Source organism: Balaenoptera musculus, chromosome 19, assembly GCF_009873245.2.
Source record: "Balaenoptera musculus isolate JJ_BM4_2016_0621 chromosome 19, mBalMus1.pri.v3, whole genome shotgun sequence".
NCBI classification, from domain to species: domain Eukaryota; kingdom Metazoa; phylum Chordata; class Mammalia; order Artiodactyla; family Balaenopteridae; genus Balaenoptera; species Balaenoptera musculus.
This window is the reverse complement of record NC_045803.1, coordinates 49,948,356-49,966,637: the sequence shown is the minus strand read 5'-3', so window position 1 is coordinate 49,966,637 and position 18,282 is coordinate 49,948,356. Positions and strand designations below refer to the sequence as shown.

General features: G+C 47.0%; 1 protein-coding gene across 6 annotated transcripts; it reads right to left on the bottom strand.

Annotated features, from left to right (window-relative positions):
• Window positions 1-9: 9 nt before the first annotated feature.
• MON1B (MON1 homolog B, secretory trafficking associated) lies at window positions 10-14,990 on the bottom strand. 6 transcript variants are annotated; one of them, XR_005017474.1, is made up of 8 exons: window positions 14,251-14,990; window positions 13,678-13,835; window positions 11,487-11,807; window positions 10,130-10,949; window positions 9,616-9,763; window positions 5,034-6,486; window positions 4,133-4,206; window positions 10-29 (listed from the first exon to the last, which is right to left on the bottom strand). XR_005017474.1 is itself a non-coding variant. In XM_036833810.1 (6 exons), the coding sequence occupies exons 2-6, from the start codon at window positions 13,823-13,825 to the stop codon at window positions 6,277-6,279; spliced, it is 1,647 nt and encodes a 548-aa protein (XP_036689705.1). In that variant the 5' UTR covers window positions 13,826-13,835; window positions 14,251-14,990; the 3' UTR covers window positions 3,014-6,276. The 6 variants fall into 6 exon arrangements, 3 of the variants coding, with proteins under 3 accessions (XP_036689705.1, XP_036689707.1, XP_036689706.1); XR_005017473.1 differs by lacking the exon at window positions 10-29 and having other exon boundaries at window positions 3,014-4,206; XR_005017476.1 differs by lacking the exon at window positions 10-29 and having other exon boundaries at window positions 3,014-4,206; window positions 6,117-6,486.
• Between the last annotated feature and the right edge of the window lie 3,292 nt (window positions 14,991-18,282).

The following is an 18,282-nucleotide window of genomic DNA, read 5'->3' as shown; positions in this document are numbered from 1 at the left end:
TTCAGTCTTCTTTGAAGACTTGGTCTCACCTGTGGAGATGAAAATCCGAATTACAGCATCCAGTGACAGTGAGAGGGGACTGAGGAAAGGTCCAAGCTAATCTGGGCAGGGAGGAAGAAAGCCTCACTGGGTTCTGAGGACACCCCTGGGCTGAACCAAAGATAGGCTGAGGAGCAGCTTTCCAGCCAGAGCAGGGTCCCTGCAGGACCCCTGTCCTTTTTTTTTTTTTTGGCTGCACCACACGGTTTGTGGAATTTTAGTTCCTTGACCAGGGATTGAACCCAGACCCTTGGCAGTGAAAGTATGGAATCCTAACCACTGGACCACCAAGGAAATCCCAGGACCCCGTCTTGTGTCTCTCTAGGGTTGATGGTGTGTGCTAGATGAATCAGGACCCCCTAATGGCCATTTCTTCCTGAGAGGTCAAAGAACACCACAGACATCCCTTTAATGAAATTCAGGTGTGAGAGAAGGCGATGCACTTTTGCTGCTACTGCTGTTCAAAATCAGTATGAAGTTTTAAGCAATGCAGTAGGACAGAACAATTTCATATGAATTTCTTTAAAATCACTATAGGCCACAATTTGCAAATTCTTAAAGAAATGATGGGTCTAGGAAATGGTTTACTAATGGCTGCTAACATCCACGAAAGACAACTGGATATTATAAGCCTCCTGATGGAAGAACATAACACCACCTGTGAAGGATTCTGCTCCCCTCAATCCCAACCGGAAAAAAAAAAAAAAAGGAAACTTCAACCTTTGTCACTTTTGCCAATGGGATAGGCAAAAACAGCATTTTATTTCAAACTTTCTGGTAGTAAATATTAAAAACTTACTCAACTCCTCTGGATCAGAAATTCCACCTCTAGACATTTTAAGGAAATAATTAAGGATGGTGGGCAAGATTGTTCCATTGTTCATAACCTTAAACGACAGAAGCAACTTAAAGATACCTTAGTTGACTACAGCACATTCAGAGGATAAAATTCTTTGCAGCCATTAAAACTCATGTTGTAAATCAGGGGTTCTTGGGAATTCCCTGGAGGTCCAGTGGTTAGGACTCAGCTCTTTCACTGCCGGAACCTGGGTTTGATCCCTGATCAGGAAACTAAGATCCCACGAGCCTCGGGGGAAAAAAAAAATCAGGGTTTCTTGACCTAAGCTTATTAAATTTTGTTGAAATGTTTGGTGATATGTTCACTTTCTTTACATCTTTTTGTCTTGCCTGAGATCTTTTACAAATTGGTATGTATTAATTTAATTTTGCATACATCTCATTGCTTTTCTCTGGTAGCATTGGTTGGTATGTCTCCTCTGGAGACTTTTAAGTTCTTTAAATACTCTTAATATTTGGAATGAAACAAAAAAAATTAAATCTATTTTAATAACGAAGGGAGATATTTGTGATTACTTGTTTTGTTTTTAATATTACGAAAATTTCCAAACGCACATGAAAGTAGAGAGGATACCATGATGGACTCCAGTTTACTCATTGTCCAGATCTGACAATCATTAATATTTGCTTCAGCCGAAAAAAAGCATATTTGCTTCAGCTATGTTTTTCTTGTGCTAAAGTATTTTCAAGCACGCCCCAGACTTCATGACATTTCATCCCTAGATACTTCATTGAGTCTCAACTAAAAAAAAAAGAATGTCTCAACTACTAGAAGACATTTTCTTAGATGAGTCCAATCCTATAGTCACACCGACAAGATTAGCAATCATCACTAATCATCGGATCATTTATATCATAAAATGCCCACAACATATATGGTTTCCCCTGGTTGTCCCCATATGTCTTTCACAGCTGGCTTGTTGAACCATTTCTGTGAAAGCTCCATCTGTGTTTTTCCTCTCCACTGCATTTATTTTTTTATTGCAGTATAGCTGATTTACAACATTGTGTTAGTTTCAGGTGTACAGCAAAGTGAATCAGTTATACATATACATATATCCACTCTTTTTTTTTTTTAAGATTCTTTTCCCATATAGGCCACTACAGAGTATAGAGTAGACTTTCCTGTGCTATACAGCAGGTTCTTATTAGTTATCTATTTTATATATAGTAGTGTGTATATGTCAACCCCAATCTCCCAGTTTATCCCTCCTCCCACCCTTATCCCCTGGTAACCATAAGTTTGTTTTCTACATCCATGACTCTACTTCTGTTTTGTAAATTTGTACCCATTTGTACCCTTTTTTAAAGATTCCACATATAAGCAATATCATACAATATTTGTCTTTCTGTGTCTGACTTACTTCACTCAGTATCACAATCTCTAGGTCCATCCCTGTTGCTGCAAATGGCATTATTTTGTCCTTTTTTATGGCTAATATTCCATTTTATATATGTACCACATCTTCTTTATCCACTTTTCTGCTGATGGACATTTAGGTTGCTTCCATGTCCTAGCTATTGTAAATAGTGAACATTGGGGCACATGTATCTTTTAGAATTATGGTTTTCTCTGGTATATGCCCTCAGAATGGGAGAAAATATTTGTAAATGAAACAACTGACAAGGGATTAATCTCCAAAATATACAAACAGCTCATGCAGCACAATATTAAAAAAAAAAAAACACAATCAAAAAAGGGCAGAAGATCTAAACAGACATTTCTCCAAAGAAGACATACAGATGGCCAAAAAGCACACAAAAAGATGCTCAACATCACTATCAGAGAAATGCAAATCAAAACTATAATGAGGTATCACCTCACACCAGTCAGAATGACCGTCATCCAAAAATCTACAAACAATAAATGCTGGAGAGGGTGTGGAGAAAAAGGAATCCTCCTACACTGTTGATGGGAATGTAAATTGGTACAGCCACTAAGGAGAACAGTACGGAGGTTCCTTAAAAAACTAAAAATAGAACTACCACATGATCCTCTGCATTCCTAGTCCTAGTCACGCAGTAAGATCACAGATGATCAGTAAATCTTGCAAATAGTCCAGCTAACATCTTGACAAAAGTTTTAAAAAATCAATGTGACAAAACAAAGCCTATAGAGCATGAACCCCTTTGAAACACTTTATTTTGAAATAATTTCAGATGTATTGAATACATAAAAGTTGTAGAAACAGGCCACAGTGCTATTTGCCCTTGTATCAGATTTCCCATTTGTGAGCATTACTGCACATAAATTGCAGGCATCATGACCCATTATTTCTTAATATTCCAGTATATATTTGCTATTTATAAGGGGACTCTACCAGGTAACTGCAGTATAACCATCAAAACAGAGATGTTAATATTGACCAACATTAATGTATGATCCTCAGATGCCATTCAGCATTTTTCCTCTTATATTTTCATATTATTTAGCACTACTTACATTTTCCTTTTTAAAAAATTACAAAAATGCTTCCACCTCTACACAGTCCCCAAAATCCAAGTCCCTTGTTGAGAGGCACCAGTTAGGCCTTTAGCCTTCAGACATTTTTCTAAGCAGCACACATAGGGCTGTAGTTGAACTGCCTCTTCTTCTTTTTTTTTTTTTCTTTTTTTTAATCCCAACTTGCTTTTCTCTCGTAAGCATATGATCTCTTTTGAATCTCACTGTCTGTTAATGAATCACCATCTTCTCCTTTTAATTTTAATTAATAAAATTAAATTGGAATTTAATTATTTTTTCCTGTCTCTTAAGAAAAAATGTCCATTATACAGGCATTCCATAACGCATGGATATACCTAAATTTAGTCATTTCCGTGATTGCTCCTGTGTTTCGCTTCCATCAGCAACATTCCAATGACCCTGCTTGGTCCACACATCTGTGTATTCTAAGATTACCAAGCATGGTGACTGGAGATAGGAAAATACCAGATATACATTTCTAAAGCTAATTTTGATGGGTTAGAAATGGTAACTTGATATGCTTTTCAACTTTCTCCATTGCTGGTGAAATTAACCATAACTTCCTTTTTAAAAAAAAATTTGATAATAATAGTCTTTTTTTTTTTTTTAAGCATAGTGGCAGCTATACTAAGTGCTTAATAAGGAAGATTTATTGGCATCTGTCTTATTTCTTGTTGAAAGCTTGCACTCAACGTGAGGCCAAAATCTAAGAGAGCTCTCAGTGTTAGTTATTTCATTATTCATGCAGTAAAAAAATTACTGAGCACCTACTATATGCCAAGCAGGCATTGTTTCAGGTGCTGGGGAAACGGCAATAAACGGTCTGTTCTCATGAAGCTCACATCCTAAGAGAGACAATATACAAGTGCATAATTATTGTTGTCATCTGCATAGATATATCTGGAAAGATGCAATCCAATGTGTTTATTAATATGATGGTTTAAAGAGTGTGTAGGAAAGGTGGTCAGAGATAAATGAAAGGAGGGCCAAGAGTCGAAACAGTTGATACAGAGTGATGGGTACATGGGCATTCATCATGCTATTTTCTGTGCTTTGGTACATTTTGAAAATTTCTATAATTAAAAAAAATGCTAGTGGCTAACAGAGGATCATTGTCTTGGGAGATTTTCTTCTTTTGGCTAGACTTAAATTTCCAACTCCCTCTAGGAAAATTTTGTGTTTCCTCTCACTGGGGTGTAGGGTGTCAATATCAACAAAATGCCCTGGAGAATTTTCTCCAAAGAAGCCGTCTGTGGGAGTGGCCATTCACAATTAAGATTTAAGAGTCCATGCAAAGTGTGATATGGGCTGGGTGTGAAATGATGATATTGGGGAATTACTGTTAATTTTCTTAGCTATGGCAGCAGTTGAGTGGGTTCTGTGAGACCATCCACCCCTCTTTTGTTTGAAGAGATGCATACTGAAGTATTTAGTCTATTGTTTACTTTAAAATAAACAAGCACTATAGCCAATAAAGTTGACAACAGTTAACCGAGCTGCTGAGAATATACATGTTATTTATCTGCACTTTGTTGAAGAGCATTTTTTTCTTTTTATAAAAGGCTTACAATTTTTCTTCTTTAAGTACTGCTATCAATATTTCATTATTGTAAGGGGACGAAGCCTCCCTTCCTTCTACCCTAGCCGCCAGAGGCCCACTTGCCCTCACTACCTTCATCCTCCTCAAGGACTTCCAGCGGCGCCACTTCCGAAGGCTCCAACTTCCCCGCCATTTTCCAACGCACGCACGACTGGCGCGCCTACGCTTTGGACGATGATTGGTTTAAAAAAAAAAAAAAATCACGCGAGGGCGGATACGCTGTGCAGAGCGCAGGCGCCTAGTGCGTCTCTGTACGTCCGTTGACCAGGGTGAGGAGCGATGGGCTTTCCGCTCCCGGGAGGGGACAGCCCAGAGCCCCCGAGCGACAGTTGGCGCGCACGCGTGGTGGCCTGCAACTCCAGGTTAGAGAAAAGAAGGGCAAAACTAGGGTCTTGGTCATTGGCGAGTGAGTGCTGCGTGCACGCATGGAAATTACAGGCAGGTGTCGCTAGCTCCCTCTCTAGGATGCTTGTGTTGTGCAGGTTGTGCAAGTCTGGGACAAATGTCCATGCGCCGTGTGGTGGTACGCAAGCGTTGAGTCCCTTTTCGTTCACGCATCCTCGCTTAACAGCCTATGAGAGGTTAGGTATCTGCATTTCATGAGTGAGTAGAATGAGCCGTGGAAGGTAAGTGGATCTATGTAAAAATTCTGGATCTCAGCCACCATGTGAAGTCAGGTGCTTTGCCCCAGGTTACACAGCCAGGCAGACGCTAGAGACCATCTTATTAATGTTAGCAGCAGCCAACACTGATGGGGGTCATTTTTGACTGGGTAAAGATGAAGTACATGAAGCGCAAAGGAATGTCCTTATGGGGATCGGTTTTAGGCTTTTTATGTGCAGTTTTTTTCTTTAAAATATCTTCAGGCCGTTTCTGGGCACAGGCTGGTCCTGCGTTCCAACTCCAGAACCCCCGTGGGCCACCCAAGGAGACCCTGGCCAGCCCTGGACCCTCAGGGCTGAGATCCCATGCGGGAGGCAGACCCCTTTTGCAGGACAGAGGGTGTGGTGGCCAGGACTGGAGGAGACGGTCCCTGACAGAGGCTGGAACATCATGCAAGTGAAGGAGGCGTGGCAGAGGGAGGGGAAGAGGGCGTCCTAAGGATTTCCCCAGAGGTGGAGGGGCAGGAGGGGGCCGGGGAAGCAGCCGGCTCACCTGTGTGCCGTCACGCCGTCACCCATCTCTCATGTGTGGGCAGCCCCCCAGATCTTGCTCCACTGCCCGGGGAGACAGGGACCTGCCACAGACACCACCACCAGCAACCCCACCCCCGCCACCCCCCGGCCCACACGGCCCAGTCTGGGAGCTCTGCCTCTCAAGGTGCAGTAAACAGGCCGTTATGGGAAGCTTGGTCCGTGGAGGCAGCTGGGGCTGCTGGGGGTGTGGAGTACTTGGGTGGGTAACGAATGAAGAGACGATCCTCCTCTTTCTTCACCCAACGCAGGAGTTTGGTCACTACGAGGATGGCACCTGCCTTGGTCACCAGGGGGCTGAGGCAGGTGTACAGCTCAAATTTGGAGGTCACCTGGGGGTTTGAGAGGAGACAGGGTCAGCTGGACCGGAGCTGGCCATGCCCGGTGCTGTCCACCCCACCCTAGCCCCATACCCGTCCTGTTTGGAAGGTGCACCTGGCAGTAGCTCCTCCTTGGCGCTGCCTGGTCACTGGGCTAAAGCGGGTAAGCTGACGCTATTGTATCACGAGTGGGCCAAGGGATCAGCGAGAGCTGGTGGCTTCAGCTGGGTGATGCTGGCTGTGTGTGTGTGTGTATGTACACTCTCTGGACCTCAGTTCACTCGTCTGTGCACTGGGGATGACGACAGTGCTTAACATTTAATGAGCGATGGTTGTATACGAAGTCCTGTTCTAAGCTCCACACACCTGTTTCTATCATCTGTAGCCTGGGCAGAATAGGAGGATTAACTCAATTTAATCTTCACACCAACCTGAGAGGCTTAACCTGACCAGGTCACCAGCACCTTTCCACATCACCTCTCTCTGCTCTCCCCCTCACTCTCTCTGTTCCAGCCACTCTAGCCTCTCCTTGCTGTTCCTCAAACATAACCAGGCTCAGCCTCACCTCATGGCATTTGCACAGTCCTTTCCCTCTGCCAGGTGTACTGTTCCTGGAGACACCCACACGACCTGTGACCTCCCCTTCCACGTGGATGTCATTTCCTGACCACCCGATTTAAAATCCTGGGCCTACCAGATCTTGTTTTTGAAATACCATCCTCCACTGAAAGGTACAAGGGCTCATTGGATAGATGGCCAATTTCAGGACTGGCACAGAGAACGTACAAAATGAGCTTGGAATATCTTGTGCCAGAAAGTAAGATGTGTTTCAGCAGTCATGCAGATGTGTCAAAAAGATACAGGGGCCAGTCTGGCTAAATCATGGCTCCTGCTGGCTAACTCAGAGACAATTTGAGCACAAAAATAAATGAAAGGAAAAGATTTTAGCCCACTGAATTCAAGAAAATTCCATAATATAAAATTCAAAATTCAACAAATAAATAGGAGCAGGGAAAGTTCTTCCATGCAGTAGAATCTCAACCAATAAATGAAGTTATGATGGAGTTAGAAAAGTAACCATCTGGTAAATACCAGAGAAACAACTGTCAAAGGCAAAAATCATTAATGGATATTAAAATCAGTGGATGAAAATATGGTGAAAAAGAGAACACTGACATAATCACCACAAGATATTTACTAATTACAAAGGGCAAAAAACAACTTTAAAGTGGAGAAACCTGGCAGATACCACCTTAATGAAGTCATCGAAGTTAACATCATCAATGGGACACAGTGACATTGTGGTCCTCCTGATATGAAGCAGAAAAGGACACAACATCACTTCTGTGATATGCTTGCCCAAAATGCATGACCTCAATTTAGTCTTGATAAAAATATTAGAAAAACCCAAGTTGAGGGACATTCTACAAACTAACTGGCTGGTACTTTCTAAAAGTGCCCAAGTCATAAAAGACAAAAATAAGACTGAGGAAATGTTCCAGAATAAACGAGACTAGGGAGACACAATAAATAAATCTAATATGTGATCCTGGACTGGATTCTGGACCAGTAAAAGGACATTAGCGGGACAAGTGGTGAAGTCTGAATGAAGTCTGTGGATAAGATGTGATTGTACTGATGTTAATTCCCTGATTTAATGAGTTCCTGTGGTTATGTTAACATCTGGAGAAACTACATGAAGGACCTATTTAAAGTAACTTTTTGCAACTTCTTTGTAAGTCTAAAATTGCTTGAAAATGAAAGCTAAAGAAATTTTTTTAAATTAAATAAAATTCTCAGCCTAGAACAATGCCTGATACATAACAGGCATGCAAATAAATGGTTTAATAAATATGTACTAAACAGCAGAATCTAGGGGAAAGTGCCATTTCCAGTGGAGTCACGTGACCAAACTCCCTGAAGCTGACCTTGAATAGACCCATAGGAAGTGAGGACAGGAGCCCTGAAGAGACCCCAGGGAAGGATACCCCAGGTGGAAGGCACAGCAGGGGACCAAGCCTGTAGTGTTCAAGAGTGCTGGGCACTCATGGAGTCAAAGCTCAACTGGTACCTGCAGACACGTGGGCGGGGCTCATGGGAAATCGGCGAGCACAGTGATGGTGGATAACGGGGCCTCTTGAAAGTCAGAGACACTCTGCTGGTGGCTAACCAGTGGACACTCTACTGCAGACTGCTGGCTTGTCTACAAGTGTCAATGCATGTGTCTAAAAAGAAGAAAACTTAATTTCTGTTTGATGTGAAGAACAAATTCAGATTTGGCACTTTTGTGTTTTAAGTGCCTAAGAATGGAAAGAGATAATAATTAAAAAGTATTTAAGAAATTTAAGATCATGAACTGGGAGAGCCCTAGGCATAACTGCTAAGAATCTTGGAAACAGAAAAAGAAGTTGAGTGTCTGTCATGCAGTTTCCTTAAGCTACAATGAACACCATCTTCTCTCTGGAAGAAGACAGAAACTAGGAGCAACTGTGCACGGTAATTTTCACTGAATTTTAAGAATATTTACCTCGTTTACAACTGGATTCATTTATTCCTTCTAGTATTGACTGCAATACTCCAGTCAGATACAGAAATTTTTTGTGTAAGTGTAATTTCAAAAATTTCCACATGATGGCAGAAGATCCTAATATCTGGAAACACGTTATTGAATGAAATTCATAAAACTTTGTATTTCAATTTTACCTGAAACAGTATGCGTCTTTTCATATTTCTACTAGCAATTTTCACATTTGTATTGTCTGATAGAGACAGTTATTGCTACTTAGAACATTTTAAATGTTTTCACTAATTTTAAAATTTTAAAAATAAATTTGTTTTTCCGGAAAAAAACCCAAAAAACCACCAGACTCTCTACTGGTTGTTTCTCTGGTATTTACCAGATGGTTACTGTTGACCGAGGGAACGGTCAACAGAATGATGGAACTAAAGGTTCTGGACACTGCAGCTGCTGGGTTTCACAGACACACGGAGTGGCCAGGACACTTCTGGAGGCAAGACCGCAGCCCAGGCCAAGGCGTGGTGCACCTGAAGGAGGCCGTCACAGCTGGAGGGGATACAGGGGAGGGAAAGAAGGCTTGAAGTGGGGCAATTAACTCCTTCAGAGCCCCCCACTCAACTCACCCAGGCCAGCAGCGTCTCCTTCTCAGCCACGTGGTAAATGAGGCGCAGGGGCCGCGAGGTGTTATGGAGGCGCGCGTGCAGGCGGTGGTACAGGTCGGACAGGCGCTGTCGCTCCTCCTCTCTGCTGTACGGGGCCTCCAGCTCGGGGCTGCAGTGATGGACGGGGGTGGGGGACAAGGTCAGTCTACGGCTTTCTTGGCTGGCCTATCTCCCCTCAGTCTAGGGAGTTCAGTTAAGTTAGGAGCTGAGCCTCCCCCATTAGACTGGAGGCTTCTCAGGGCCGAAGCTCCCCATCAAACTCGGGGACTCCTTGAGTCCTGGGGCCCTCCTCTCCATTAGAACAGGGGGTTTCTCGAGGTTGTTGGCTGAGCCTCCCGCACCGGGCAGGCCCATTCTATTGCATCTCTCTAGAGCATGGCTGGCTCTCTCGCCAGACTCATGGCTATGAGTTGCCGAACCTTCCAGTTAGATAAGCCTTCCCACCGGGCCACTTGCCCGCAGGGTAGGGGCCCACCTGGTAAACTGGGGCAGCTGGCGGTGATGGTCGGGGATGTCCAGCGGCTTATAGAGGAAGTGCCGGAGGCCGGCGGCCTCCACAGCCTGCACACTGTAGGCCGAGGCACTGGCCGATGGGGTGCTGGAGAAGCTGGCAGCCTCCCTGAGGGTGCGCATGGCCCCAAGGGAGTGCATGCCGTCCTCGACCAGGCGCCGGCAGGTGGCCATGTCGTGGAAGGCCTCGGGGTCGGTGCCGAGCAGCAGCAGGCAGACAGGCATGGCGTCCAGGCGGGCCACGTAGGCATAGAAGAAACCATCGGGGTTGAAGCGGGGCAGGCACACAGGCGCCCAGGCCTCGCCCGCCGCAAAGGCCGGTGCCCCCACCCAGTCCAGCAGCAACTGCAGGTCGGCTGGGTCCAGCCGGCACTCGGCCAGCACAGTCCGCTCCTGGGCTGCTGTCACCAGGCGACCGCCAACCGCCAGCACCGAGAGGGCCAGGCCAGGCGCCGTGCAACGTCGGAGCAGCGCACCCAGCGCGTCCCGCAGCGGGCGAGCGAGAGGGACGCAGCGCACGGCGCCCAGCAGCAGGGCACCCGGGTCCCGCTCCACACTGTCCAGAAGCCGGTCTAGAGTGCGCTCCGAGCCGGCCAGCAGGCGGCGGAGGTCGTAGTTCTGCTTGCGCGCGAAGATGCGGGCCACGCTGGCGCGCGTCAGGGTGCTCACGATCTGTGCGTGCACGGCCATGAGCTCCCCCCGCAGCTGGGCTGCTGACTGAGGAGTCCTTGACACGGCCACCAGCAGCAGTGGGCCCTGCTGTAGGAACACCAGCTTGTGGTCCTCTGGGGGAGGGAAGGGGCAGGGGGTAGAGATGCGTCAGTGTGACAAGACGGGGTCAGGTGGGACTCTTCCACCCCTCCCCGGAAGGCATACACTCCTGGTGCAAGCCCACACGGTCACTCTAGGGACACAGCACTAAGGTAAGGACAAACTGGGGGAGTTTGGACATTTGCAGAGACACGATGGGATGGTCAGGGAATCAGGCACACAGCATGGAGTGAGGAAGATGCGGCAAGGACTAACAGAGCTAGAAAGACACCAACTCAGCCACACAGCCTCCAAACTCACCCTCTCAGGCAAGAAGGAAATATCCAGCCAGTTACTTAGATCCCAGTGAGTTAATCACTCAGAACCCAGCAGGGCCAACAGACAGACCCCTTGGACAGACAGACGCCTGGCCAGCCTCAACACACACTGACTCACTCCTAACTAGCTGGATAGTCCCCCAGGCAGCCAGCCAGCCAGAAAGACCTACTGCCAGACAGACAGCCATAGCCCCAGTCACTGTCACCTGTTCGGCCTCCTGCCCCTTTGCTCACCAGCATAGATGGCGCGAATGGCATCTCCTGCACTCTGCACGAAGGACACGAGGGCTGTCATCACACCCATGGTAGTCGACAATGCCTCCACGCTACCGTACCGCGAGTAGATGGGCTTGCCGGCCTCACTCAGCACGAATACGTGCTTCCGCTTGCTGCGCCAGTCCTCGTCACTGGGGTCCCCGCCCTGGCCCCCTGAGCCACTCTCAGGGCCACCCACGGGACTGTTCTCAGAGGCTCCCGGACCCCAGAGCCCATAGGTGCATGACGGAGCCTCGGGCTGGAGCAGCAGGCCGGGTGGCTGGTCCTTGGTCTCGGATCCTGAAAGGGAGGCCCTGGTGAGTCATCTGCCCGTGGACTCCCACTAACCCCATATGCCCACAGACCCACCAAATCCCTACCAGCCCTGCAATGACCCCCTGCTGCTGACACAGACGTCCAGCTGTCTCCTCTGCCCCTCAATGACATCCACTAACACTTAGGTTTCAACGATCCCCCTAAAACTCCAGTAATCCCATCTCACTGTCATTACTGAACCCTTTATATCCCTACAGACTAACTATTCCCCTTTCAATAACTGCCATTCCCAAGTCTTCAAAGCACCCCTCTGCCTCTGAATGATTATCAGTATCTTCATCTTCAATGATTCCCCTATTAATCTCTGACCCCTCATTTATTTTCCTGGTATCTACTCACCCCTCAATAGCTACCATTATGTCTATTAACATCTGTGTCTTTGAATGTGCCCCTCACTACCCTAACCGCTTATTTATTCTCACTGATGTCCACTGATCCTAATGACCCCATTGACTCCCAGTCTTGGTGATGATCACTAATCCAAATTCTGCCATGATTATCCACTAACATCCAGATCTTTAGGACGCCCCTCACCCCCTATTCATTCCCACTGCTGTTCACTAACATTCCAATGACCCCACATTAACGTCACTAATACCTGGGTCTTCAATGACCTTCAATGACTGCCCCGACCCACAATTTAATCTACTCCATGTCCACTGCATTCCCAAGAATGACCACCATTAACCTCCACTAACATCCAAGACTTCAAATGACCTCCACTGACTCCCCTGACTTTTATTCTCATTGATATGACTCCCCTTTATTCTCACTGATGTCCACTCCCCACCCTACAATAACCACCGTAACATCCACTAACACACAGGACTTTAATGACCTCTATTGCCCTTCACCATGACCATCATTAACATTCACCAATGAAATCCACAATTTCATTGCCCTCTACTGACTACCCTCCCATTTATTGTAATTGATGTCCACTGATCCCCAGTGACAACCAGTGTTATCCACTGGCAACTATGTATCAATACTTTCCTCATAAAATCCCAATGACCTCATATTCCCTCATTTTCTCATTGACAGTCCCCAAATACCTACTCCCAATACTTGCCAACAAGTTCTCAAAGACGCCCCCCCCCCAATTACTGATTTTCAGTGATGTGTACTGATCCTTCCCAATGACCCCATTAACATCCACTAATTCCAAAGTGGTCAATGAGCACTCATTCCGCAATGACTTCCGCTGACCCTCCACGCTATACCTTTACACATACACCAGAGTCTTCAAAGATTTTCCTACTGGTCCTCTGACTCTCCAGATAATTTCATTGATGTCCACTGTCTCCCCATCAATGATCATCATTAACGTCCACTAAGATCTGGTTCCTTAAAGACTCCCTCCAACAACTACCATCAACTCCTCAATGATGTAAATACTCTGAGCGCCCACTGGCCCCCACTGATCCCCTTTCCCACCTCAATGATTTAAAGACCCCAAAGGGGTCAAAAGGGGACTGACTTCTATATAGTCCCCCTTTGACCCTATTAACTTTTTTTTGGTCATTCACTGACCTAAACATCCTAAATCCCCAGTGCCCTTCTCTAACCTCAACGGATCCCTTTCTGATTCTTCAATTACCTAAATTCTTACCAACTCCCCAGTGAACATCCATTGACATCCACTGATTTCTTTTTCACTCCTCAATGATTTAAACTACAACGTGAGTACACAATGACTTCCCACTGACCCAAGCTATGGTTTAAACTACTTCCCCGAGTCCCAAAGGGCTCCCCTCTTGTCCCCCATGGACCTCCCCCAACAATAACACCCCCTAGGGATTCCATCCAAGACCCCAGTGAAGGGAATGCATACCTGTTTTCTCCACGCTCGCATCTCCAGTACCGGGTAGGTCCCTGCAAATCCCTCCACCGTCTCTAGCCTCCTCACTGGGGAACCGCATCTCCTCCAAGTCCTCCGCGTCCCCGGGGGCTGGGGCAGCAGTGCCTCCTCCGGCCTCCATCTGCACATCCCTGTGGGGGGAGGGGAATGGAGAGTGACCCACAGCAAAAGAAACTTCTTAAAAGCTGTTACTGAACCTGGCCTCTTTGTACACACTCCTGGGGCTCGTTTCCCCTCGCGTTTCAACAGGATGAGACATTCAAAAACACGACCACATACTTGCAACCTCCGACACTTTCCGAAAAGGAAGGCTCTACCGAGCCTCTGGAAATAAAGATATATAGACACCTGTTTTAACTCCGTATCTCAATTGGCCAGGTACCATTACTTCCCGTAGCCGCGGAAGCATCACACTTCCGGGTGTGGCTGCTCTCTTGACACACTTCCGGGTGCGACGCGGCTCTGAAGACACTTCCGGTTGCGGAGCTTTATTCGCTCGCTGGGCGCCGGACCCCTCTCTCCCGCAGCCCACTCGTGTTCCCTCACCGTAGAGAAGGTGCGCGCCACTCCCGGATCTACGTCGGATCTGACCCGGAACCCAGAGCCCCTTCTGCCCTCGTTCCCACCGCGCCCGCACCAGCGGCTAACGGGGGCGAGTCCGGGCCACTTCTCGTACCCAAGGTTGCAGGCGTGAGGGGGGCGCGGCTCACGTTCAGCCAATCCGGAGTACGGAGGGCGGCACTGCCTCCTTTATGGCCCAATCAAGCGAAGCCGATCCCCTCCGACCGTTCCGCCCCCTTTCCGTCTGCTTCGTATCTCCACCAATACTGTGCGTCGGATTGCTATTGCACCCGCCTATCCCTTGACTGACATCTCTGTGGACCCAATCGAAGGTTCGAGCCTATGCCTCTCTTCACTGGAGGAGGTTCGCAGCCTAGGTCATGATAGATGCCCGTGCCCGGTGTATAGACGTGCTCGCCAGAATTGAGGCAACTTCACCCTCCTTTGTCCACCAGGAAAGGCAGGGGCATGAGGGTGGAGTGGAGTCTGACAGAGAGAAAATGATTGATGGAAAGTCGCCGCTTCCAATCGGAGTGCCGTGCGCAGGCTGGCCAGCCTATGGGACTCAGCTTCTAAGGCGAGAGGCGGGCCTCTCAGATGTAGGAAGTATTCGTGGGTGTCTGGGTATTCAGGCAGGCGAAGGGCTTAGCGGCCTCTGGAAAAAGGCAAGCGCGAGCCGTGGACATGCTCATGGCGCAGAGGGGTGAGTTTGCGAAGGCAATGTGTAGGCTGACCAGGGCCTGCCCAGACCGGCAAAAGGCCGAGCTGACCTCACTTCCGAAGATAGGGCTCTGTGGGCGGAGCCATGCAGATTAGGAGCCCAGGCCTAACTGTGGTGCTTGTGGGCGAGGCTTTGGGAGCCTTCTGAGACCTCGTTGGTTGAGGAAAATGCCCCTGCGGCCTCTGAGCGCCACCACTGGCTGGACGAGGGTAGGGCAAGATGCCCGCCGCTGGGATCCGCCCCCTGGAGGGTGTCTAAGCTAGCTTAGAGGAGTGCGCGGTCCGGATGATCCGATCTTCTTTTCCTGGGTTGCATCAGGCGGTCCTAGACGACAAATTTAGTGTGAGGGTGAGCGCAGATGTGGACAGGCCTGCTCTGGATTCTCCTTCTTTGCTCTGAATGTCTCTGCCTGCGACTCCTTGTCTCTGAGCCTCTTTCTCTCTCTGTGTCTGGATGGCTCTTTGCGTCTGCATCTCTGTCTCTCTTCCGATGTTTATGTCTCCGTGTGTCTGTGTGCCCTCCTTCCTTATGCCTTCAGCTCTTTTTATGTCTTTTTTTCCAGGTCTTTGTCTTTCTTAGTCGTTCTTCAGTTTTCTCTCCTCCAGTATCTCCCTATCTCTCTTTTCCTCTGTGTCGCTCTCACTTTGCTCTCGCTTGATCTCTGGCTTCCCACTCTTTCCCCTTTGGTCAGCCGAATGGAGCTCAATGAGGCAAAGCCCCTGAGGACCAGCCTAGTTGGAACCCCGAGCTCCACTGCCCACAGGATTCCCATTTACGTTGAGGAATCTTAGGAGAAGTTGACTCTCATTGTTACCGAGTCCAAGCTCGTTCTGCTCGCCGCATGACAGGCTAATAAATCAAGAGAGGAGGTGTTGGGGCAAGGAATAACAACTTTATTTGGAAAGCTGGGAGTCTGAGAAGATGGCAGACTAGGGTCCTAGAGAACCGTCTTGCAAGGGGTCTGGATGCTAGTTTCTTCTTTTTTTTTTTTAATTTATTTATTTTTGGCTGAGTTGGGTCTTTGTTGCTGCGCGCGGGCGGGCTTTCTCTAGTTGTGGCGAGCGGGGGCTACTCTACCTTGCAGTGCTTGGGCTTCTCATTGCAGTGGCTTCTCTTGTGGCGGAGCATGGGCTCTAGGCGTGCGGGCTCAGTAGTTGTGGCTCGCGGGCTCTAAAGCGCAGGCTCAGTAGTTGTGGCGCATGGGCTTAGTTGCTCCGCGGCATGTGGGATCTTCCCAGACCAGGGCTTGAACCCGTGTCCCCTGCATTGGCAGGCGGATTCTTAACCACTGCGTCACCAGGGAAGCCTTGGATGCTAGTTTCTTTCATAGAACAGAGAGGGAGTTAAGTGAAGAGGTAAAGTAAAATGCCCATACGTTTTGCAAATATCTTCTGGTTTCACCAGACTCAAGGAGGGGATATGTTAATTTCTTCTTTCCTGCAGTCATTCACAGGTGGCTTGGGTCAGGATGTTTCCCTGTGAGCTGAAAAAAGGTATTTTAGTTTAACATTCAGGCAGAGGGGGCAGGGTTACCTGAGACGGGCCATTATGTATGCTTCAAGCTATAGGCAACATCCTTTTAGTGATTAACTTGTAACAAAAGCAACAGAAATCAAAGGTTAAAGTAAAAGAAACAGATCTAATATGGAGTCAGATTTGTTATTCCCTATTACAATTCCCCACTGTCAATGGCCATTCCACAATCTTATGGGAAAAGGGGCAATGACCCCCCCTGGCTACTTCCTGCTAAATAGGGGTGATGTGGGTGATTGTAGAATGGAATTGATCACCCTTGGGCTGATAAGAATATTCTATTCTAGTCTAAGAATAGTCCTTAGAATCTTTGGTAGATAGGACAATTCTCAATTATTTGAACCCGATGAAATCCCTCAGTCCTTCTGTTGTCTAATTTGTAATTGGACTTGGGGGTTTTGGTTCCAGTTTCTATACATATCTATTAATTTTGACTTTCCGACTGTGTCATAATTACACTAGATTGCTGTGTTGTTCAGTTGAACAAGATTAAACTAGTAGGTTGACCCACCCTTCTCCAGCTATAATGAAATTGCAATCTCAATATTTATCTTTTTTGAAGAGCAAACTTAAGTCTTCTAAGGGTTCACAAACCCATTGCTCTCTAGGCCTTTCAGGAGTTGGGCCATTTTCTGATGACAGTGGTGCTGCTTTAATCCGAGTGTGATAAATCCGTGGCTTTTCTCCAGCTAACTTGACAGATGAATGCATGGTAAGTAATACCATACGTGGTCCTGTCCACCTTGCAGTCAGCTGAGCTTCAGGCCCTTGTTCTCTTCAGGTTTTAAGGAAGACTCAGACTCTGGGTCAGAAAGGATGTAAGGCTACTTCAGTTGGATAGGCAGACCTGTTGGAGGCAAACTCATGAAGAGAGGTCAGTATAGTGCCCAAAGTTTTAACCTAATTAGCAACAGCTAGGTCTTTCAGAGCGTTTACAGATTCCCTGGTCCAGGTAGACACCTGTAATGGCCTACCATAAAATATTTCAAAGGGGCTTAATTTAAGCCTGCTTCTGGGAGCCTCTGATCCGTAGCAGGGCAGTTGGCAGAGCCTTATCCCCAGTTGAATTATTCTCTTGACCTACTTTAGCAATGCTTCTTTTTAATGTATGATTCATTTTCTCATTTTTTTCCTGTTGATTGTGGTCCCAGGATGAATGTAACTGCCCATTAATTTGTTGTGCTTTAGACGTCTATTTGTTGGATTATGCTAGAGACAAAAGCATATCCTGTTATCACTTTGAAGGGTGTTAGGCAGTCCAAACCCGGGGATAATTTCCTTAAGGAGGGCTTGAACCACTTCAGAGACTTTTCCTGTCCTGGTGGGTTATGCTTCCACCCATCCTGAAAAAGTGTCCACAAACACTAGCAGATATCTGAAATTTCCTGCAGCTCAAGGCATTTGAGTTAAGTTTATTTGCCTGTCCTCAGTGGGGCAGGTTCCTCTGTGTTGGGTTCCCATCCGGGGAGGCCTGACAGCAGCCTTTGGATTATTTTTAGCCCAAATCATGCAATTCTAAGTGACTCACTGGATGGTTTTTTGTAGGTTAGGCCCCATTATATACTTTTGAATCCATCGTAAGGTGGCATCTCTCCCGTGATGGGTACTATTATGAATGTGCTACAGCACAGTGTCCAGGAGTATCTCAAGAATCAGAACAATTCCTTGTGCACTACATTTCCAGCCAGGTGATGTGTGGTCAAGAGTGAAACCCCACTCTTCGGCCCTCTCCTTGTCCTCTTCTGAAAACACTGCCTGGTATT

Bases quoted from the DNA above. Each gene is read 5' to 3' on its own strand.
- MON1B (XM_036833810.1), bottom strand. From the start codon at position 13,825: ATGGAGGCCGGAGGAGGCACTGCTGCCCCAGCCCCCGGGGACGCGGAG. The intron at 9,764-10,129 runs GTGGGCCCCTAC...CCATCACTGCAG, and splicing joins CAGCTGCCCCAGTTTACCAG to CCCCGAGCTGGAGGCCCCGT. The intron at 6,487-9,615 runs GTGAGTTGAGTG...TCAAACCCCCAG, and splicing joins AGGAGACGCTGCTGGCCTGG to GTGACCTCCAAATTTGAGCT.